This window comes from Canis aureus, chromosome 7 (genome assembly GCF_053574225.1).
Source record: "Canis aureus isolate CA01 chromosome 7, VMU_Caureus_v.1.0, whole genome shotgun sequence".
NCBI lineage: Eukaryota > Metazoa > Chordata > Mammalia > Carnivora > Canidae > Canis > Canis aureus.
The window spans coordinates 38,111,498-38,136,657 of NC_135617.1; the positions used below are offsets into that span (position 1 = coordinate 38,111,498).

The 25,160-nt window shown below is 35.1% G+C and overlaps 1 protein-coding gene across 48 annotated transcripts in view; it reads right to left on the reverse strand.

Annotated features, from left to right (window-relative positions):
- RIMS1 (regulating synaptic membrane exocytosis 1) overlaps positions 1 to 25,160 on the reverse strand; it is a 477,109-nt gene that overhangs the window by 184,505 nt on the left and 267,444 nt on the right. For 2 of the 48 annotated variants that reach the window (XM_077903452.1, XM_077903451.1), the window contains exon 1: positions 2,536 to 2,861. The exons of the other annotated variants lie outside the window; for them this stretch is intronic. In XM_077903452.1, the coding sequence (XP_077759578.1) occupies positions 2,536 to 2,635 (100 nt within the window). In that variant the 5' untranslated portion in view covers positions 2,636 to 2,861. Of the gene's footprint in view, positions 1 to 2,535; positions 2,862 to 25,160 lie in introns of those variants that run through there. 48 annotated transcript variants of the gene reach the window in all.

The window sequence follows — 25,160 nt, forward strand, 5'->3', positions numbered from 1 at the left end:
CACTGAAGCATAGAATCATTATTCTCTGTTAGGTTGCTACATTTACACTATCAACCCCATATCATGTACTACAGAACAAAAGCAATAATAACAACCAAATTAGTTGATTTGAAATTATGTCACTCCTTTAAATTCATTTTTATCATGATATATCATTCTGTTTCCAGAGACAACAATGAAAAATAATACACTTCTCTAATTCACTAGGGAATATTATTGAAAAGTAGAAGCAGACTGCTTCTAGTTTGTTTTAGAAGATTAAATGATCAAATGATAATAGGGAGAGAATTAAGAACCATCTTTCATTTATTTAAATTAAATGCAGTGTTTAATTAAATTATACTTGTTAAAAATAATTATCTGATAAGAAAAAAATTAATACTGAACTATGGATCATCTCACCACCACCAAATCAACTGCAAAATATCAGCCTCACACAAAATAGCAAATCTGAATGTTTTCAACCCCTTAACAGAATATGTCTTTAGCCTCTATTTAGAATCTTTGCTTTTTCTTTACCCTAAACTTTAAAGTATGTTTTAAACTGGCTTAAGTTAAAGACTGGTCAAATTGTTGCTGGGAAGAGAGAAAAGGAAATAAATATCATTTGAATGATTTTTATGTGCCAGATATTGTGCTGTGTTAATTTTACATACTCCATGTAATTCTTAGAGATATATGACAAAATCAGTATTACTTATCCCATATTACTGATGAAGCTCAGAAAGGCTAATTAATTTGCCCAAAGTCACGTGAATTTGGAAAGCTGGAATTCAGATTTGACTTTATCTGACTTGAATGTCCATGCAAAAGCTCTTCATTACACCATGATATATAGGAGCTACTGCAATTATTCTGATGGATTACCTCAAAGTTAAAGTGTTAATGACTTGGTGTGGAAAACCATGGTGATGCAGAAGGGGCCTATAATCATCTACCTCTATATCCTACATTTGAAGCCAGTGAATATTTTCCAGAGCTGTTTATAGGACTGAAATCTTATCCTTGCTGAATTTAAATTCCTTTCACTATGGCACTGTCATAAGGTACACATAAGAATGTCATGGTCTAGAGACTGATCTACTGGCCCAGCAAGTATACTTGAAGATAATCTATGGAAAGAGAGTCCAACTTTCAACAATCAATTTACCAGTTTTCCCTAGGTCCAATGATACCATATAATTTTGTTTGATTGAAATGTAAGAATCTATGGACCTTATAGACCTATATGTAGGCTAAGCCAGCTAAATGAAAATATTTTAATTCACTGCATGTGACTATTACTGTACCTGAGTTTTGAGGTATTTTTTTATGTTTTCCTATTTTTTCTCATTTATTACCTGGTATGAATTTATTTCAGATTACAAAGTCATTTTGAATGCTATTAATCTAATATTCTTCTCTCATTTCATGTCATGAATTTTGTTAATTTGGTATAATTATCTTGAATTCCCTAAAGTGCCTCCATATGAAAAAATTAATCGAGTGGTAACAAATTATATTTCTAACAAAAGATACTTCGTAAACTGAATAAGGTCTCTGAAATGGTATACAAAGCTTTCATAACTTCAGAGTTAAAATACAGAATCAATAAAAGAAGGGGCTAATATCGATTTTATTTTAAAATGTCCTTTCACTTATTTCTGGGCATAACATACTCTAAGATTCTATGCACAGAATAGTGTCACTGAGGACATTGTTCATATAGGTAGAAAAAAAAAACCCTTCCATTTTTATCTTGTCAATTCAGAAATTTATATTAGTAATATTTACTTATTTAAAGCATTTCTATCACTGCCCATTTTGAACTACATATATCCCATCTTGGGGTTATAATATTTCAAAACCACTCACTCAGCTGTGATTCCACAGCCTTTCATAGACCAGCAGACTGATTTCCCTGGGGAGAGAACACATAAAGCCTAACATCAATTGCAATTTTGAGCTTGCTTCACATACACCATTTGACCTTGTGCTACTGTGGTACAGGAAAAGGCCTGTGTGGAAGGGTTTCAGCTCTTTTCAAGAACCCAGGACCCATTATTTTGAAAAATTGACACTAACTTCCTATATTTGGACTGAACTACCCACTAATAGATAGTTCTAATTTGTCAGGTATTTCTCACTCTTTGTATTAGCGTGGAATATACTGATGACAAAACAAAACTCATGCACAATTAAACAACTTGCTATTCCTTTTCCTTATTTTCAGAGAATATTGATGTTGTAATCTTTAAATATTTTGGGGTTGGCTATTACACAATAAATCACAAATGTGATTAATTATCTTACAGTCTTTAGAGCTAAATCATAAATCTAATCATCTCTTTTTCAGAGAAAAAGAATGAAGATAAAATTGGTAGTTAGAAACTTTGCTGAGAAAATGGAACAAAATCACTCCACACCTCACACACACAGAATGGGAATACTTACAGGGGAGAAACAGATACAGAGGGAGTATATAATATAGGTTTCTGTCCAACTCTTAAAAATAATGACGTGGGATCCCCGTGCCCCAAACTCATTGTTGCTTACCAGCACCTGCTCCTCGGACATCGACTGTTCTCTCTTCGGAATCAACGGACCTCACTTCTCCCCACCCTTCTGAAGAGATGGGTATCCCAGGTGCACACATGACAGCAACCTTGTAAAGAAATTCAGCCTGGGGATTTTTAGCTTTGCTTTTAAACAAATTCAAAATCTTATCTAAGAAGAGCACAGAGTACCTCACCCACCACTCCGCTTACATCATTGAACAACAGCACCAACCCATAGGTCAGGAGCAGCAGAAAATGGAAACTAAAAGAAAATATTGGTGTAAGCATAAGAAAGTCTCTTTGCATGACTGACTCAGGTCATTGCAGGCACTGTGCAGCTATGCAAAGGATCACTTGGATAAAATACCACACATAAGCCTCAGTGGGCCTGGTGGCGTGGAGACTGGTAGCATTTACTGAGGAGAAGCATATTGGCATCTCTGTTGGGTTTTAACCAGATCCACAGGATTCAGGAAATAAGCTCTCTGCCAGATGACACTATGCTCCTAGCCATTCCTTCTGTTTACTTATCCTCCAAATTGCTCTAACTAGTGGCCTTTCTCCTGCTGTGAGCTTATTTGTGGAGAGGGCTAAATAAAGGATTTTTATGACAGCAAAATGGCCATTAGCCCATACAATGATTTCTTAAAATATAACTTTTCTGCTTTTGTTTAGTACTATTAAAATCAATTAAATACGTTTCTTATTATTATATCCTTGGTTTTTGAAGAAAAAAAATGTTTTGTTTCTGGTGTGAATTTGAAATTGAGCTATCTTTGTACATATGTGCATGTTCTTTATATATTATTTTTCTCCTATTTACATAAACTATTAAAGGTAGATTCCCTCTTCCTATTGCTATATTTTCCTAGCAGAGGCAAATACTTTTAAATACATACATACATTTATATATATATGGAATTTTTTTCCTACTATATGTGACTTGGCACATTTCCAGACTATGTACCCTCTTTCAGATAGAATGCAAACTCTATGAGGAAAAGAAAGCAGTTATATTTTTCCTCTATCATAATGTAGTCTTCTCATTAAAACAAAGTTATATATATTTTAATGTAAACATATTACTCGGTAAGTAATGATTATTTTTTGAATTTCAATACAAAGAATGCTGTAAATAGTAAAAAAATAAGGTATGTATGCATGTATTTCACTCTTCCTAAAGCATATTCATGTACTTCAAAACAAATTTGAGAAGTGACCAGGATAAATAGCATTATGAGAGAATCAACTATTTACAGAAACAGACATGGGAGTGTATACCAAGACTGACTTGTCTAGAAAGTAAATTCCTAAATCACCAACCTAAGGCTTCCACTTCATCAAGACTTTATTTTCTAATTAAACTTCAGTATTAACAGAAAAGTCGGAAAGTACAGGTAAAGCTTATTACAACCAAGTGACAATACTGTTAATGTTGAAATATTAATCACATATAATACCCTGGAAATTATGGGGTTTTTCTTCCTCCACAGTCCTAGCAACTATGAAAAAAGAAATTTCATTTCAAATCACAAATCTCATACCAGTGCACTTTCAAGTAATAATACTATATTGAACTTCTAAGTTCCATATAATACATTTTAAGGAGAGTGGCACTGAAATACTATAGAGTAAATATATATATTATTTCCTAACTCTCCTTAAATATTTGCAAAAGTTGAAAAAGATCTCTACTTGTCTATAGCTAACTCATCTATGTAGTGTCTTCTGCTGGTCACAATCATATGTTAAAAAAATACAAGGTATACCTCCACAGGGACAAATATACTAAGTAATTTTAAGTAATGGGGATATCTAGATTATAAACTCTTTTTTTGTAAAAAAAAAAGATTTTATTTATTTATTTGAGAGAGAAAGATCAAGAGAGCACGCAAGCTGGGGAAGAGGCAGAGGAAGAGAGAGAAGCAGGCTCCCTGTTGAGCAAGGAGCCTGATGTGGGACGCAATCCCAGGACCCTGGGATCATGACCTGAGCCGAAGGCAGATGCTTAACTAACTGAGCCACCCAGGTACCCCTAGGTTATAAACTGCTGATGGGACGTAAATAAAGTTTCTGATTCTCTGTGAGACTACAGACTGAAGATAGTCCAGGTGGAAATAATGTGTTGCCACCATATCAAATGACTTTATCTACTTTGTGAGCCACACTGCATTGTATTAATATTTTGGCACTTAGATCAATGGCAGGACAAACTCTGGGCAAAAGAGGGTAAACGTATTGTCTTTCAGTCTATACATGTGTAAACTCTACAACATCTTAGTAAAATCAAGGCTCTTAATCTTCACAACCAGTAGCGTAATACAGTATTTGTGAAAAACTTATGGCATAAATACAAGTTCTGGTTCAAAGTACCTCTTATGAGACATTTTCACTGACTAAACAATCCACGTGGTTCTCTTCACTGTTTTTGACTTCCCTTCAGGAAGGGAAGGGAAGGGAACAGGAGAGTCCCACATTGGACTTTATTCTATTATTTCTCAAAAGTTTTGTTGATCCCTGTATACATTTATAATTTCTTTCATCTAGCAAAAATTCTAAACACTGAATATACTAGGTCTAGAATAAAGAGAAAAAAGAGCTAGACCAGATCTCTTCCTTGAAGGTTCAGGTGCTATTATTATTTCCATACTACAGATAAAGAACCCGAGGTTTAGATATGCTACATGACATATCTAGTCCATGGCAGAGTAAAAAATTTGAATTTAAAAACAATAATAATAATCAAAGCTAATCTTGCTTTAGATCACAACATCCTAAAGTATGGGAACTTTTACCTACTATCAAGTACAAGACTGTTCTTGGTGGTTCATGATTGAGGCAAATGAATCTACACCAAGTAAAATGCACAGGATGCTATTTACTGGCTGAGGTCTTTCATGAGACTCTAGCATGGCTGTCTTGCCTAGACCTCAGAACACCAGTTTATAGAAATATTAATGAATGGTTCTGAATGAAAGGTACCCTGATCAAATGTATTCAGGACATACTGTGTATTGTATTATTTTCTAGAACAATCACAATGCACATCACCTTTAAAGGTGGTGAAAAGTCTTTAATTAAAGTAATTTTGGCCAAAGTTAGCATCAGCCAAACTTATTTGAACACCCTTATTTTTGACAGAACACTTATTAAAACTATTATTGCTCTGCAGAAATACTAGATGGAGAAATGCTGCATTATTAATACTATTTCTTTTTATTTGTTAAGATATTGTAATGAAAAAGGGAGGGAAGTACTGGATTCTGTTTTATAGATTCAGAGTTGATTTTGAGAACCATATCGTTCATTTGGGTAGTTTCTGTAATAATAGGCACTGTTCCATATCCTGCTCTGTCACTGGGCTGTGATTCTGCTGTCACAAAGCACCAGCTCAGCTATCCCTTTCTGACCGATATGGATATGCTTCTGGATCAAGGTCTTCCATTTATTCAATTCTACTGAATCACACTGAAGCAACTGTTCTGAAGGATCCTAAGCTAAAATAAAACAAACCAAACATAAAACAAAACACAAAGTCCAAATACATATTCTGGGAAATCCTAGTTTTATATATCTAGACATAGAATAAACCAATATTCGAAATACAACGAAGGACTCTGTGGAATAACAGAAAAGGTTAGATCTAAAGATATGAGAATGAATAAAATATAGATGGTCCCTGACTTACAATGGTGTGACTTAAAATTTCTCACCTTTATGATGGTATGAAAGCAATATGCATTCAACAGAAACCACAGTTTTAATTTTGAATTTTGATCTTTTCCTGAGCTAACAATATAAGATATGATATAGCCTCTCATGATGCTGGGCAGTGGCAGTGAGCAACTGCTCCCAGTCAGCCATGTGATCACCAGTGTAAACAACTGATGCACTTACAACATTCTGTACCCAATCATTCTGTTTTTTATTTTAAGTACAGTATTCAATTAAATGAGATATTCAGCACTTGATTATAAAATAGGCTTTGTGTTAGATGATTTTGCCCAACTATAGGCTAATTATATAAGTGTTCTGAGCATGTTTAATGTAGACTAGGCTAAGCTATGATGTTTAGTAGGTTAAGTATTAAATGCATTTTCAGCTTAATATCTTCAACTTATGATGGGCTCATTGGGATGTAACCCCATCCTAAGCAAGGAAGAATTGCATTAGGATTTGGGAAATTAATCTATTTAATTAACATTTTCTCCAGGATTGAGAGCTACTTTCATATCTTCAATTTCCTGAGTCATAAGGCTACAACCTATCTTATGTCAGATTTTATAGGTTTCTGACAAGAGTATATTGGATACTAGAAGACACTCTGGCTATAAAATGCCTAGCCTGAGAAAGTTTGAAAGAATACAAATAGTCAAAGAATTTGTTGCTATCAAAGCACTCTGAAATTCTGAAATACAGGTATGGGAATTTCAGGCTATGGCAATGAAACCATTTAAAATATAAATGAATGTAAGCACCCTATTAATGTTGCTATTCTTTGTCTCACAGTGTATTAGAGGACAGGCATGTATGAAAAGGATAATTCAAGGAGAACTAGTCAGTACAACGTGCCTCAATCTGTACTGTCTTCTAAGCTAGGGAGACCTAGGGCTCCCAGATCCTGAACCAAACACATGGAGTAACTCAGTTGATACTTGGTATCAGAACAGCAGATATGCCAAAATGTCAGAGAGTGGAAGAATATGGGTCAGGGTGAGGTAGGGAACATTTCAGAATGGATCTTTCTAAGGAAATGAGGCGGGGGGGGGGGGGGGATGAGTGAGCCATGAAAGGGAGATTAAAGAGAGAAATTTTTACCTTTATTAAGATAGGTCGGTATTAAGGATCGCAATTACTGTAAACTTGACTCACCTACCACAGAATGTTTCTCCAATTCATACCCTCTGACCTATTCTATACATGTTCTATAGGAGACCTAGCAAAGTAGGACAATATGAAACCGATTGCTTTTCATGGTGCTGAGATATTTAAAGGATAATCAAAAGCTAACCATTTCAGCCTAAAACATGGTGCAAATGCTTTAGCCATTACTGCATTTCTCTGTAAAAGACAGAAAACATGCTAAAAGAAAAAGGAATTCAATTGACAAAGCCAAAATTTTGGCACTCTGAGGGTCATTTCTTAGCATCTGTCTGTTCTTTGTAATTTAAGTTATTGATTATAGAAAAATGGGAAGGCTTTTGAGCTTGAAGCTAGATAGGAAAGATATTGCAGAATGAGGTATCACTGTACAAGGACCAAATTTAATGCTAATTTCTTGTCCTGGGATTAAATCATAATACAAGCAATATAAATTCAGCCTACAAAATCCACCTAAGGAACACAATGATATTTCAGTTCCTTATAAGAGATTGATTTTTCACCCAGGGTTCAGACAGAAAAAGTTTCCTCATTTATCTGAACTGTGTGAAATGTAATATTAATCCTTTCTATGTGGGGGAAGCACTCTGAGGGTGATGGCCTTATCCACAGATGTCAGTTCCAATTACCTGCTTCTTACAAGGCGAAACTGCCTCTGGCAGCCCTGTGTTGTTTAAAAACCCAAACCCCAGACATTACAAATTTTGATTGATCAGAGGTGTTGCTGATATATATACACTAAGGATCGGCTTTCTCCTTTCATTTATGACTCTTGGAGATTTCTCTTTATGCAAACTCAGCTATACTTTTTTAAATAAACATTATATTTTCACCATTATAGGTTTTTTGCAGTGAAAATTAGTTTTGTTTGTTTTTAATTTCTTTAGCTTACACAGCCATATAACTGTAAACAGGAAGTAGTTTCAAGTGGTATGATGGGTAACTTTTTCCTTTTTATAGGTTGGCAATTTAAAATCTCATTTATAAGTTCAAAAACCATTAAAGTATCTATTCATTTGTATTTATAGGATACAATTCAAGTAATGCTATGTAGTGAGTAATGATGACTTTTTAAAATTATCCTGTGGCCCAAATACATAGCTTCCTACAATCATGGACATGAGCTATTTCTTCATTAAGAAAGCAACCAATAAAAAGGCTGAGTAGAAACATTAGGCCACATATGATGAGACTTCAAACAGTAAGTTATTAAAGAGAGCACAGTCAAGGAGAGAGGGAAGATCACTTGCATAATATACAAACTAATTAATTAAATGCCATATAGAAACTTGCAGTTTCACTTCATTATTTCTATATTCCATTTATCTTTCCTATTTGTATCCGTTTGTTGTCTTTTTTGTTGTTATTATGTTAGAAGTACTTTTAAAACCTTTCAAGAATTAAATCAGAACCAGTGATTCTTCAGTATAGGAGATTCCCTAAGTTCCACCTTAATTAATTAAATTTACAACCAAATCACATAAAAGGCCAGTATTTTTCCTGGTTTCTACTATAACTAAAGAACTGTGGTATACTGGTTTGTTTATTCATCCTTCAATTTTTAAAAATGTCTTATTAAAAATGGTGTATGTGCTCCAGGTCAAAGTAAAACACACATAAAATCCTCCCTCTACTCAAACACAGTACGATATTTATTTCAAACAATAAATACAATGCTACAAAGCATAAATAAGACAAACATAGAGCTGAAAGCTACAGAAACTACAGAGGTGAGTGGTTCAAGCTGTCGGATCCACTGACATGGAAACCAGTGTTGGGTAGAGGTGGCTGCTGCCAAGCTGTCCTATCCTGCTGGGAGAGAACACTCAGCCCCTGACCAAAGTCCTCCCAGTTAATGGAGTTCAAAGCACCTCCAGTCAACTTCCCAGGATTGCTGCCTGAAAGCTGCTCCATCTCTGTTATTCACAAAGCACAAGAAACTGGGCAAGAGAAAAAGCCTCTGCTATAAACTCAGTTGAAATGTCATTCAAAAAATGATAAACTAATATTTATTTTACTTCTGCTAGACTCTCATGGAAAGAACTAATAAAAAAATATGTTCTAACAAAAAGAAAAATGAAGGCAGGAAAAAAAGGGAGATATAGAAAGTAGTTATAAACAATGAAATCGGTAAATCATGGTAAACATGTTGGTAAATCTAAATCAGTATTAACTACAGAAATAATGTTAACATTTATTTATATGTTCAAAAACAAGCTGGGCCCTTCCAGATAACAGTAATATTGAGGATAGAAAGAAAACAGTAAATTGTGGAAGAAAGAGCATGCTAAAGTCCTCTTTCATAGAAGACTCTAGAGGACTTTCAGATTTTGCTAAAAAAATTGTAAAACTAAGTACTGCACTGAAAACTTAAGTTTTGCATTTAAGGATAGAAAAAAATATATAATGTCCTAAGCTCTAAATTAAATGAATAGGCTCAGAAAACAACTTGATCAATCTAATAGAAGGCATGAAAAGAGAAAAAGAAAAGCAAACAAATAAATGGTAATTAGAAAAGTCAAATTAAATTAGCACAAAAGAATATATTAATGGTGGAGGGATTTAAAAATATAAAAAAGACAAAAAATAAAGAATGCATTTTATTTTACCATCCAGATGTAAGTATAATCAACATTTCCTTTCAGTTCCTTAGGTACATATATATTTTTTCAAAAACATATGATATAGTATATACACAATTAACAATGCCTCTCAGCCATCATAAATATATTTTATGCATAAAGATAAGAATATATAACAAGTTTTATGGCTACACAGTAGTCCTTTAAACAGTGTCCTTTAATCAGAAAATTGAGCTAGCTTCCAATTTTTACATTATAAACACTGTTATAATAATAAATATTTACCCATATCCCTCACTAAGAGTTTATTCTGCCAAGATACTTTTGGGGTTACAATCGTATTTTATAAACTATACATAAATAGGTCAATTAGAGGTAAGAATTCTGGCTATTAAATAATTTGACAGTTTACTCACAATTAGGCTACAATTTCTTATGTAATTTTTATTCCAATCATCTAGATTGAGTTTGAGCAATTCCAATCACTATCCCAAGTGCCCTAACTCATTGAAAAATATAAAGCCTTAAATGATGATACTTCCTTTACCTTGTGGCTTCCCACAAGTTCTTTTTTTTTTTTTTTTTAAGATTTCATTTATTTATTCATGAGAGACAGAGAGAGAGAGAGAGAGAGAGGCAGAGACACAGGCTCCATGCAGGGAGCCTGATGTGGGACTCGATCCCGGGACTCTAGAATCATGCCCTGGGCTGAAGGCAGGAGCTAAACCGCTCAGCCACCCAGGGATCCCCCTTCCCATAAATTCTTAATCTCTAACTTAATTCATGGCTTCCCAAAGACACTGTTCTCTCTGGAACCTCTTAAACCTAATTTAGAATTTTGGGGGGATTATACCAATTAAATTTTCAGCTCTTTCCTTTATGATCAGTTCAGCTATTAGTCAGTTCTCCATTTTCACTACTATTGCTGATGCTACTGATGCTGTTTTATTTCTTTTTTAAATCTAATGGCAATTCTTTACTGTAATTCATACTATAACTTCTGTGGATAACTGAATTTTTTTCTCTTTCATTAAAATATACATAAGTTAATATATAGTTGTAGTAATATAGTGGTTTCCTTTTTATAGTTCAAAGAATTAAATAATGTCCAAATTACTAAAAATAATTAAATAGAATTCTCAGAACAAAGGAGTAAGCTGTAATCACACAAGAAACAAAGTAAATAATTTCTTGCCATCCAGTGAACATATATCTCTTGACTGAAGTACTTTTTCCAAATGCATAATCATTAAATCAATAAAGTAAAGGGGTGCATCAAGAATTAGAAGACAAGAAAAGTTAATCCTTTTTCAAACTCAATCATCCTTAACTATACTTTTGGTATATTTTTTCTCTCTACTCAAATATACAATTTATTAGTTTCTTACTTTTTGTAAGTAGCTCCACAAATTTAAAAAAGAGAGAAAGACCTAGCAGTGCACTATTCCAAAAACTACATTTCTACGTATGTAACTATAAACTATTACTCTAGAGTATACATTTGATAAATGCAGAAACATGATGTCTCTACTTAAACCTACAATCAATTTCCTTCAGGAAAAGACACAAAAATGCAAACATTAAAAATAAAATTAGTTCAAGAGAACAAGAGAAGTGAAATTTGGTCTTGGTTTTAAATCATGACTAGAGATAGGAAGGCATTTAAAAAGGTGGAACATCAAATGTCAAATAACAGAGATGGAAATGTACATGGCATGAGTCAAGGACAGGGTATAGAGCTAATCAAGAAGAGCACAGTGTTAGACAAGGTGAGTCTGTGAGGATAAATTGGTGTTACACTGAGGACTGACAGGCTTGGCTTGGGTTTTGAATTTTATTCCCTATGAAATGACCCAATCTGTAAGAGTTTTACCACTAACCCAACTGGGACAACCATTAGGATAGTAATAATTACTCACATTTGTATAATACTCTAGACCTTGAGAATTACTTTCCCATCTATTGTCTCTATATAGGTGTGCCTTCTGGTTTCTGTCCTAACATTTGCAAGGTCATTCTGCTATTCTTCAATCCCTCTCTCATTTATGGGCTCCCAAGCACTGCAGTAAGCCCGCAGAATTCACACCTGATAGTCCATCAGGAAATAAATTTAAAGTACCTGAGTCAGACTGGTGCTTGTATCTGGACACATACAACTCTTTATTCTGTCCCCAAAACAAGTTGAGTCATTTCAGATCACAAGTTGTGTCATTTTAGATGCTTTTTCCAATCATATATGTGCCCATATAAATAAGCAACTTTTTAAAAATGGGATTCTCATATTATTATACAAAATTAAAATTCTCTTGGAATAACCACCACTTCATAATTTATAAATTAGAGTCAAGGCTGAGCTTTGGAAAGTACTTGAAGGAAGATTTTTAGGTTCTGCCATTCATAACCTTGACTACACACTAGAATTAGGGTTTTTTTCATAAGTGTTGTATAGTTTTTAGAGTTGAGATCCTTTAACCTCTTTGGATAGGTTTATTCCTAGGTATCTTATGGTTTCTGATGCAATTATAAATGTGATAGATTCCTTAATTTCTCTTTGATTTGTCTCATTGCTAGGGTATAGAAATGCAATTTATTTCTGTGCATTGATTTTATATGCACACTTTGTTGAATAGCTCTATGAGTTCTAGCAATTCTAGGATGGAGTCTTCTGGGTTTTCCACATAAAGTATGTCATCTGTGAAAAGTGAGAGTTTGAACTCTTCTTTGCCAATTCAGATGCCTTTTATTTCTTTCTGTTGTCTGATTGCTGAGGCTAGGACTTCCAATACTATGTTGAACAACAGTGGTGAGCGGGCATCCCTGTTGTGTTTGGGACCTTATGGGAAAAGCTCTCAGTTTTTCCCCATTGAGAGTAATATTCACTGTGGGCTTTTCCCAGATGGCTTATATTATGATACTGAAATATGTTCCCTCTGTCCTTACGACATAGCAATTGCCTACTGGGTATTTACCCCAAAGATACAAATATAGTGATCCAAAGGGGCACCTATACCTCAATGTTCATGGCAACAATGTCCACAATAGCCAGCCTGTGGAAAGACCAGAAATATCCATTGACAGATGAATGGATAAAGAAGATGTGGTATAAATATATACAATGGAACACTACTCAGCCACCAGAAAGGGCAAATACTTACCATTCACATCACATGGAGGGTATAATGCTAAGTGAAATAAGTCAGTCAGAGAAAGACAATTAACATATGGTTTCACTCATATGTGGAATATAACAGTGCAGAGGATTATAGGGTAAGGGAGGGAAAACTGAAGTTATCAGAGAGGGGTAAAAACCATGAAAGACTCTTAACTCTAGAAAACAAACTGAGGATTGCTAGAGGGGAGGTGGGTGGAGGAATGGGGTAATTTGGTGATGGGCATTGAGTAGGGCATGTAATGTGATATGCACTGGGTGTTATATGCAACTGATGAATTATTGAACACTACATCTGAAACTAAGTATGTACTATATATTGGCTAATTTAATTCAAATAAATGAATAAATAGAAACAACAATGCTCAGGCCACAACCCAGAACAATGAAATCAGCATCTCTGTGCTTGGGGCTTAATCACTGGTATCATTTGCAGGAAGCTTCTCAAATGATTATAAAGTGTGAATTAGTCCTGTACTCAGGGAGGAGATGGTCATCTGCAAGCCATGGAGAAAGGCTGGAATATATCCTTCTCTCATAGATCTCAGAAGAAACCAACTCTGCTAATAACTTAATGTTGGAGTTCTAGCCTTCAAACTATGAAGAAAATAAGTTTCTACTGTTTAGGCCATTAAGTCTGTGGTATCTTATTATGGCAGCCCTAGGAAAATCATACACTATTATCTCAGACTCAGAAGAGTTTACTAGATTAAAAATAATCTGCCCTTTGATATAGAACAAGTGCTTAAAGGAAAACTGACTAATCACATAAGTTCAGTTCAGTTGGTAGAATAAGATATTCAAAGAAGATGGCTATAGGCAACAACTATTAAATCCAGAATAGCAATAAGAACCATAGATACCCCACAATGTATGAAGAAAAATGATAGAGAAGGTAATATCTATATTTCCAATATGGCAGTTGGAATCAGGGAAGTCAGTATCTAGAGATTCAGCTTCTAATTTCTGGACAGGGATTGGTGAGGACAAGCCAAAAGTTTAGTTCTTGGGGGGACTTGGCAGCATAACTGGATCTAGGGACATCTAGGCAAAAATCTAGTGTCTGGTCACTGCTAGGACTAGGTCTAGATTGCAGAAGAGCAAGTAGCTGGACTGCTAAATGCTAGTCCTCAGAGGGTCGGGCTGGAGCTAGGGACAAGATGATTTCCAAGCTCTTCCAGCTAGAGGAAATGGCTTTAGGGGCAGGGATATCAGGCCAACCTCAACACCCATAATGTCTCCTTCTCTGTTCAACAGTGTGTGAAAGGAGAGGTATTTTTTTTTTCTTCTGAAGTCTCTCTCAGGTCTAAGATTCTGTTATTCTGTTAAAATTAACCAAAAGTAAGAACAACCTTTTCATTCACTGGATAAAATGGGTCAAAAATACTGCAGTATGATTCTGCATTTTAAAAGGATACTGAAGAACAACTTACTGAGATAAAATAGTGGCACTAAAATCTTCAATATCAAATCTTTTTCTAAATGGACTTTGAAGCATAAATGTTTCCCTTTAAAATGACCTTTAGTTATAAATCTTTTAAAACATTCTATGTTAAGATTGTAAGCATATATTACATATAAAATTTGTATGATTATTTTTGAAAATGTAGCCCAGATTTTAATTTCATTTCTCCTGATTCAGAAATAGGAATTGCTTTCAGATGTAACTAAATGACTAATATTTCCAGCTATGGATTATTTTAGGAGAAATATTATTGGGTATAATCATGTTAGATTTACAGACTTCATTTCTTTTCTTTTTATAGAAATTCCTTTTAATCACAACTCTTGTTTTAGAATCAAGGCGATTTTTTAGTAGTTATATATTAGGCAGAAATTGTAGCTCTGAAAAAACCAGCTTCTTACCATGATGATCTCCAAAATTTGCTTAACACATATTCTTCGAAATTAGGAACCTAATTACTAAGTTAGCTCAGACCACACACACACACACACACACACACACACACACACAGTTATTTGTGTTCTCTCAATCTCTTCCTAAGATTTAAATTGCACAGATGACTAAAATGGCTAATGTCCATTTTCCATATCCACTGTTAGAAGAAATTAGGGGTAGCCCAGGTGGCTCAGTGGTTTAGCGCCGCCTTCGGCCCAGGGCCTGATCCTGGAGACCCGGGATTGAGTCCCACATCAGGCTCTCCCAGAAGCATGAAGCCTGCTTCTTCCTCTGCCTATGTCTCTGCCTCTCTTGCTCTGGGTGTGTCTCTCATGAATGAATAAATAAAATCTTAAAAAAAAAAAAAAAAAAAAAGAAGAAATTAGTTCTCAGAATCCCTGTAAGGCATTTAAACTGTAGCATCTAACACACCCATAAATCATGATAAATCATGCCTCTTTCACTAGTTGAAAGGGGGAAAGAAACGTATCTTTTCCTCAGCAATACCAGGTAGTAGTCCCCCTTCTCTTTTGTGACAATTTTCATCTGTCCTTTGTAATATCAAAAAAAAAAAAAAAAGAAGAAGGGAGAAAGAAAGAAAAAGAAAAGAAAGGAAGAAAGAAAAAAAAAGAAAACCAGGGCAAATAAAACTGTTGGGCTTTGGTGTTAAATGTCAACCTGTCCAACTACTGGTCCTACAGCAATTTCTTTCCTCTGCGTAGATTAAATGGGTAAATTAAAGAAGATGTTAGAGAAAGCATTTGGTTGAGAGTTAAGAAGTAGAGGTAGAGATCTATAAAAGTGTGTTCATCAGCATCTGTGTAAAATGGGCCAACCAAAATTACATAAAAGGAAACAGGACAAAAGAAATGAAGTGAGCTCCTTTAAGTACCCCCTCAGGGCAGGGGCTATATTCTAATCATATATTCCCAAAGCCTGGTAAGTGCCTGTCATATAGTAGGAACTCAATAGAAGGTAAAAGAGTAGCCAATGCTGTTACAACGCTAATGGATCCATCAATGTTTTGAAGTTTGGTTAAGGTGGCTAAAATGCCATTTATGAAAGGCCCCAGAGGACACCAAAACTAGTTATTTGCAGCTTAATGAAGGGGACATTGAAAAACAGTTTTTTATGTTTTATTTTAATGGATATCAAATTAATGCATGCATATTATGAAAATTAAAATAAATAAGGGCTTGATACGTAGCTACAAATAAATAAGGGCTTGATACGTAGCTACAATAATTCATTTCCTCTCACGGCTCTTCTGCCCACACTATCAATTCCACTTCTTAAACTTTTTTCAAATATTTATTTTCTTATAAATAAGACTGCTTTCTTCAAAGCACTCTAATACTTTTTAAAGATTTTATTTATTTATTATTTTGACATGGACAAATATTTATATTCAATTGTGTAAACATATGCAAGTATTCAATGTGGAAGGGAGTTTATTCTATAAATTGAAAAATGTAAGTGGCACTTACAATATTATTACATATAAATACTACAGAACAAGTTAAAAATGTGCAGAATATAAATTTCCTTTTCTAGGGATGAACTGTCACGGTTCCTGTTCACTCAGAGGAAAATGTGCCTAGGTTATTAGTTGAATGGGCTGTATCAATTAATAAAATAATGTCACATTTTTGTTTGCTTCATACTTGAAACTTGATTTTCCTTAACATTTTTTTTTTCTCAGTGTTTGTCCCTTTTCATTGTTAAAAAAGAGACAGCCTTTTCTTACCCAGTAAGGAAATCCAATAATATCATGTAATTCATTAGTCATTGGATATTTCTTAGAATCCATGACATTATTTTTCATAAAGATTTTCTTCTTGGAGCCTCCTGGAAATGATCTCTGCTTTTAATTTTCACAGATTGCTTTCTGTACACAATGTCATCCAGGGATTTCTCTGCACTGGATTCCTGGGGTAGCTCCACTATTTCTTGCTTCTCATTTGTCCCACTTTCTTAATTATTATTCAAGTTTTCTTGAGTGATACATCTTTAAATAATTCTCTCAGATGGAGACTGCAAAGTTGGAGAACCTGGGAGTTGACTGATGGTTTAGATGTGCAGAGAATTCTAATTTCAAACAGTTTTGTGCCATACTTTAAAGGCATTGAACAGTTGTAGTTTCTAATCTGCTGCTGATGGGAAGTCTAAAGACCATTTAACTCTTACTGTTGTATATATGACCTAGTTTATTTTTTAACCTCCAAAAGCGTATAGATTTTTTCCCCTTTTTTCCTTGGCATCTAGTTGGTGTTGAACTTCCTCCTATGTTTCACCATTATGACCTCTGGACTCATCCTTTGAGCTTCCAGATGTTTCCTTGTGGGTCAGTTTCACATTTTTTTGGATGAAAGAAGTTTAGAGGTTTTGTATCAGCTTTTAATGTCTAAGATCAAGTTTTTCATTTCCTGGCTTGGAGAATTAACTCATATCTGCAGCAAGCTTGTGATCTTGAGTCTGGTCATATAGTCTTATACTTTGTCCAGGGATCTCTGTCCAAGTACTTCAGTGTTAAGGGTTTTGGTATCCAGAGCTTTCCGTTAAGTTTGGATAATAACTTTAATTTTTCAAAAAATATTTTACACAGAATATCCATGTGTTGGGTGAGGAAGCTGCCCTGGGGATGAGGCTTAGGTATTTCAGGATGTATTAAACTTGATCAGGAAAAAAAAAAAAAAACTTGATCAGGAATGTAGCATTTTGTACTGTTTGGTTTCTAAACACCCTTTGCTCTTGAAATAACTTCTTACTTTTAGGATCTACTTGTTTATCTTGATTTTTTTAGTTCTTCCTGCTGGCGCTCTTCATAGTTTGTGGGATTTGTTGTTCATTTATATTTAAGACAGACTACTGACTTAATTTCTGTGTGTAGCTGGTGAGTATTTCCATGTAGGTCTTTTCAGTCACACTGCTGTAGTGGACACTAACATTATCTCTAACATCTGTGAGTGAATGGAGCTTGGGAGCTAGTAGCCTTCACTTTAGGGTAAACAACATATGGAACTCAGCATTAAGCTATAAGGGTGGGGGTGCAACAATCCAGAATCTGAGTTTTGCTGAGGCAGTTTACTGGATTTCTTCTTGAATTCTACCTGGGAATTAAATGTGGGGTTGCTCTTGCTATATGTAAGGGTGTAAAGAGGAGGGAAAAATGGTAGAGAATAAGCAAAGTGATTCAGTTGCTCTGTCAACAAATGTTGAATGTATCTGCCAATTGGAAAGTCTCCTTCTTACTTCTGGCTTCACAGAATCTGTTATCTGGGTCTTAAGTCTCTGTAAGGTGCTTCATTGGCAGTCTTCACCACCGCCACACCCTCATTTACCTAGAAACCTCTTATGTCTAAAAGTAAGATGTAGACTATATTTTGCTAAGTGAAGTAAGTCAGAGAAAGACAAATACCATATGATTTCACTCATATGTGGTATTTAAGAAACAAAAGAGATAAATATAGGGGAAGGGGGAAAAAGAGAAAGAAGCAAACCATAAGAGACTCTTAACTACAGAAAACTGAAGGTTGATGGAGGGAAGATGGTGAGGGATGGCCTAACTAGGTGATGGACATTAAGGAGAGCACTTGCTGTGATGAGTGCTGGTATATGTAAGTGATGAACCACTAAATTCTACACCTGAAACCAATTTACCATATATGTTAACTAACTAAAATTTAAATAAAACTTGAAATAAAAAATAAAACATACAAAATAAATAAAGCTGGTAAAAGTAGACTACTTTCTTCTTTTCATCTTCTAAAAACATTTCATCTGCTCATAGCTCACTTCCTTTTTCTTCACTTTTATGGGATCTCATGGGGTAAGAAAACTAAATGTTTAGGTTTGGGTAATCATTTGAAGACAAAGCCCTTTTAAGTTGCAACTGCTTTCAGGCTACCATTTTAAAAAAATATCTATAGCCAAATTCTTACCAAATAACCTGATTTTATCTTGGTGTATCCTATCTCTCTATAAAATCTATTTTAAAAGAATCCTCTGGATAGCCAAAAAAAAAAAAAAAAAAAAATCAGGAGAAACCATAGCTATGTATATGTGTATATTTATTTATTTAATCACTGTAGTTCTATAACCTAGCAGTGTGCTTGGAATGCAGTAGGTTCTTATAGATATTTTAATATCATGTGTATTATCTAATATTCATGTGTTACACATATTAATACATAAATAATTCTGATCAAATTTTTTAATTGCAAGCCCTCTTAAGGTTATAGGAAGGACTAAGACTCCCAAAAGGATATTAAATGCATTCTTTGTTGTCAAAAAACACAAGTAAACCAGTAACTTCTGGTCAGAATTAAAAGTTCTGTGAGCAACAGGCACTGTACTGCTGGAGCCCAAAGAAATTATTCTCAATGTTTTTAGTTTAGTGATTAAAGAAAAATATAAAGAATTAGATTTACACTTAAAGATTTTAATATTTGATTTTTGCAAGGGTTCCAAACTCTTGTTCCTCATTCCCCAATGTTTAAGTTGCCAGGCATCCAAACTTAATGGTCAATAATTCACAATACCTAAAACCTATACTCTGGTCCATGGAAACTATCTTTGTCTTTAGGGGGAAAATTCACACCTGTTATTAAAGATCCATAGTCTTATATGAAACCCTTGCAGGTATCACCCAGATATCACATGCTCCTAAAAGGACTGCTAAATACTGCCTTGCAGTAATAGTTACAAACAAACCAGTTAGCCCTTGTTAGACAGGTTGACCTCAGAAGCCATTCACACAGTACTTTAAAAGTTTAAAGGTATAATCAATTTGTGTTGTATTTTTTGAGTTATTCAAAGTGGGAGAGGATAAAAAAGGAAATCATGTTATCCACTGCCAGGCTCTTATTCCAACTGGCTCTGTCTGAGGATTTATAGTTTTAGTTCCTTGTAAGTGTAAATAGCTTACTCTACTGATCAAGACAGCATGCTTCTAAGTTTCTTCTCAGAACTGGTGCCATTTCTTTCTTCCACACTGGCATCATCTTGGTCTCTTTCTTTATTCTCATGCTTTTGTACTCAATTCCTTTAGGCACAAATCTTTACTAGGCCTTGCCCCAATGGGTCATATTACTCATTTCATTTATATTCAACTGCTATCTCATAAGCGTTTTAGTTCACTGCTTTTCTTCTGAAAAGAGATTTATGCTCTTAATATTTATAAGCTAAGAAACAAAGGATGCCCAATTTTCCCCAATTGGCTAAAGCAACATGGCATTCACTTTGAAAACATGTAATAATTGACCTCAATTTTGAGACAAGCCCACTAGAGCTTACTGTTAATCCCTGTGTGTGTGTGAGAAAGAGAATTATACCATATGTAAAATATTATATTGACTATAAAGGCTGTGTTGTCTTCCAGATGCCATTCGACCAGGTTATCTTTTTTGTTGAATTTTAGGACACAGCAAAATTATATCAACATATCTAGAAAAAATTTCCCTTTTAGGCATTTATTAAACTGCATTTCATTGTGTAATTTTTCTTTATTGCTTATTTCTCTATAGAATGTAAGCTCTATGAGAGCATGGGACATGTTTATCCTTTTTTTAAATTTTTTTTTTTATTTATTTATGATAGTCACACAGAGAGAGAGCGAGCAAGAGAGGCAGAGACATAGGCAGAGGGAGAAGCAAGCTCCATGCACCGGGAGCCCGACGTGGGATTCAATCCTGGATCTCCAGGATCGCGCCCTGGGCCAAAGGCAGGCGCTAAACCACTGCGCCACCCAGGGATCCCGTTTATCCTTTTTTAACCTCAGTTTATATATGGAAAGTGCTAAATACATTTACTGATAAGTAACAAACCAACTCAGCATAATGATAAAATTAGAATAATGTCAATGACAAAAATGGCATACATATAGTAAGTAGCTACCTTACGCCAGTGATATGGTCTAAATGTTTGTGTCCTTCCCAAAATTTACAGGTTGAAATCCTCCTAACCCCCATAGATGATGGACAGTATTAGCAGTTAGGGCCTTTGGGATGTGCTGAGGTCACAAAGGTAGAGCCTTCATAAATGGGATTGGTGCTTTTATAAGAAACCCCACAAATCTCCCTAGCCCTTTCAACCAAGTGAGGAAACAGCAAAAAAGGTGCTAGCTAGAGGGTATTTTACCAGAATTCAACCATGTGGGCATCCTGATCTTAGCCTTCCTAGCCTCTAAAACAGTCAGATATAAATATCTGTCGTTAATACACTCCCAGTCTGTAGCAAAAAATTTTTTTGAGCCTGAACAGAGTAAGAGAGTAAGCATTATGTTAAATGTTTATGTAACTCTTAAACTGAAAGAACAAATGAATGGATGTGATACTGTGCTTTATAATAAGAAATATATATTTGAGTTTAGTGAAGGTTCTAGCAAAGAGCTTCTAAAATCCTTAGAATTTCCTAAGTAATGAAAGCCATAAAGGTGTCTTTTGTTAGGTTAACGGGGTGATTTTTAGTATATATGCTGCCAAAGCAACTAGTTTACAAAGTGACTTTTTGGACCACACCTAAGGATGGGGGCTGGTCACTTGGAAAACCAATCATGTGATCAGAGGATTGGAGCTTAAGGTTCCAGTCCCCTGACTTCCTGGGAGAGAGGGAATGGAGGATGAACCAAAGCCAATGATTTGGTCAACTCTGCCAAGGTAATGAAGCATTCATAAAAATCTAAAAGTACTAGGTTCTGAGAGCTTCCAGGTAGGGAACATATGGAGGTGCTGGAAGAGCAGCATAACTGTAGAGGCATGGGAGTTCTGCATCCTTTCCCCAGAACCTGCCCTATGCATCTCTTCCATCTGAGTTATATCCTTTTATAATAAACCAGTTATCTAATATGTACATGGGTTTCCTAAATTTTGTGAGCTGCTGTAACAAACTAATCAAACCCACGAAGGGGGTGGTGGGATCCTCTGATCTATAGCCAGTTGGTCAGAAGCACAGGTAACAACCTGGGCTTATGATTGACATCTGAAGTGGAGGGCAGTCTTTTGGGACTGAGCCCTTAACCTGTGGGATCTGATGCTACCTCTCAGTAGATAACATCAGAATTGAATTAGGTTGAATTCTCTTGGACATCCTGCTGGTGTATGAGAATTGCTTGTTAGTGTGGGAACTCTCTCTCTCTCTCTCTCTCTCTCTCTCTCACACACACACACACACACACACACACACACACACACATTTTGGAACTGAGTCCAGAATCCAAAATAATGGTCTATACTTAAAATGCAATTTTTATCTTTCACTGCCCTTTAAATTTTATTCTATGAAAATAGTCTTCCCTTGACCCCAAAAGTCACAACACGGCATTCACTCTCCTAAGATATCTCTTCCCAAATCATTCTTTTCCTCACCCCATTAGATCCTATGAGACATACAAATAGTTCTTTTACCTTTCCTTTATATGTTATATATGTGAGTGATTACTTCACATTTATTGTGATATTAGGTTATCTATGGTATAGGTACCACAAGCAAAATCAAAACAGGAAAAATGCTAATTTAGCATCCTATTTTATATACATCATCTCATCACACACTCGATAATCTTACCATGTGGATAGTGGATACTCTTATCTCCATTGTGCCAACAAGAAAACTAGCACTTATGGAGGTTAAGTAAACTTGTGCAGAGTCACAGGATACTGTAGACTATCATGGCTGGTTCCCTAGATTGTCCTTAGTAGACAATGGCGGGGTTTGGTAATAAAGGCATTAATAGATACCATAGAAAATGGAATTTTTAAATCATTTTGAAATAAGAAAATGTGCTACATTAAAAAGTATGTTCTTTACAGTTAATGTTTCATTTTGTAAACATTGAGTTGGGACTGGTTAAAATATTAGAATAAGGCAACTATTCTGAGTGGAGTTTATTTTCAAGACATTATGAAAAGGATATTCATTTTAAGAGAAAATAGAGTCATCTGAACCAGATAACAGCAAATGTGATACCCTGTGTTCTTCAGCTTCAGAGTCCCTAAAATGATAATTCTTAAGGAGAGAAGACAGTATGCAGAGGCAATAAGTTCCTTACATTACACCAGTTCCATCCTTCCAATTACTCATGCCTCTAGTCATTTTTTCTTTCACAATCTGTTGGTATTGTAAATATTTTGATACTCAGTTCTGCCTGATTCTATGCCCACTGTGATTTAAAACACACATTTTGTAAGAACTGATGTAGAGTCCTTACTTTAGGAAATGGGAAAATATACATATATATGAAAATACATATATACATATTTATATCTATTAAGAGTTATTTGCACACCAATTAAGCATATCCATTTACATTTTTATTTAACATTTCATTATTTCAGGGGAGAAAAATATGTGTTCACACAACAATATTAAGGCACAGAAGACAGCAAGGGTATACTCACCATGTTATTTTTAAAGATTTATTTATTTTAGAGAGAGCAAGTGAGCAGGAGCACACACGTGAACAGGGTGAGGGGCAGAGGGAGAAGCAAAGCTGACTCCACACTGGTGTAGAGCCCCACCAGGGCTCTATCCCAGGACCCTGAGATCACCACCCCAGCCAAAACCAAGAGTCAGACCCTCCACCCTACTGAGCCACCATGTGACTTTTAAAAAGCTCATGTACAATATTGCATAAATATATGCATACTGACTTCTAAGACAAACGTAAGTCATCAGAAGGTGTGCTGAAAGAGCCAAATGATCCCATATAAATATAATATTTTAATTTCTGTCTTCCACTGCCCTATAAATTTTATTACATGTGGACAGTCTTTCCTTGACCCTGAAACTTACTACATGGCATCCACATTCTGCTAAGTAATCTCTTACCAAATCACTGTCCAAAAGAGTCATTTTAACTTAAGTTGCAGTAATCCTAATGACAGAATGAACTTTCTTAATTGTTCCTATATATATATATATATATATATATATATATACACACACACATCCATACATTCACCCATCTATCTATCTAGATAGACAGCTAGCTAGCTAGATGGATATATGTTTGTATTTATCTAGAGAGAAAAAGAGAGAGAGAGGAGACAGAGACACATAAAGGGAGATGACACAGCCATGCATTATGACGATAGAGAATATGAGGAAATAGTTACTTTTTAATAAATTTATAATATTTAGTATATAATTTAGCAACTATAATACAAGCCAAAAACCGTGAAAAATAGTTACCCCAAAATATAACTAGGAAACACTATATAACAAGAATCAGGACCAACACCATCAAATGTAGGACTGTGGCCAATTTAAATCCGAGGGAAGAGCAGAATGAAGTGAATCTTCAAAAGAAATATGTAATTGCAAAATTAAATTGAAGTATTTTCTAGACCAGTATTATGCTATCTAAGGGAACTTTCTGTGATGATTGCTTCTGAGCACTTGAAATGTGGCTACAGTGACTGGGGGGACTTAATAATTAAGTCTATGTAACTGTAATTAATGTAAATAGCTACACGTGGTTAAGCTGTTGTAGAACAGTGTAGAACAAGACAGAAAAAAAAAGTCAGCTTATCATACAATGAATGCTCTGAAATCTTTTGTAATATGATAGTTAAACTTTGTACTCCAAAGTCACTATCCAAAAAAACACAGAACATCTGCATGACAGACTTTCTTCACCAGTTGTGGAAAAGACTCATTTGAAAGTTGAAAAATACTCCCTCTCTGGAGTATCACACCACAGAAGTTTAAAAAAGGTACATTCCCCTTTATCAGGAAGAGTTTTGGTTTCCTAGAAAAGAAGTCCTCCACCATCCACCCCAAAGTATTAACTTAGTGCGTACTGGATGTTCCACAATGACAAGAAACGAGGGCATTAACCACTCTTGGAATCCAAATCTGAAGCTTGTGGTTATGTCTCAAAATCCTACCAAAAAGGAATAAAGCAAGCAAGGAGGCTAAAACCTTCTATTCTATTCCCCGAGAGGCTGGGTCTGCGGCCATTCCACGTTGCACTCCCCCCCCCTCCACTTCCACGGAAATCTGGAGATACCCGACATGCAGCTCCACAGAAGTGTCAGGTATACCGTATAACCAGTCGACATACACAGTGCGAAATGATCCCCAAAATGATT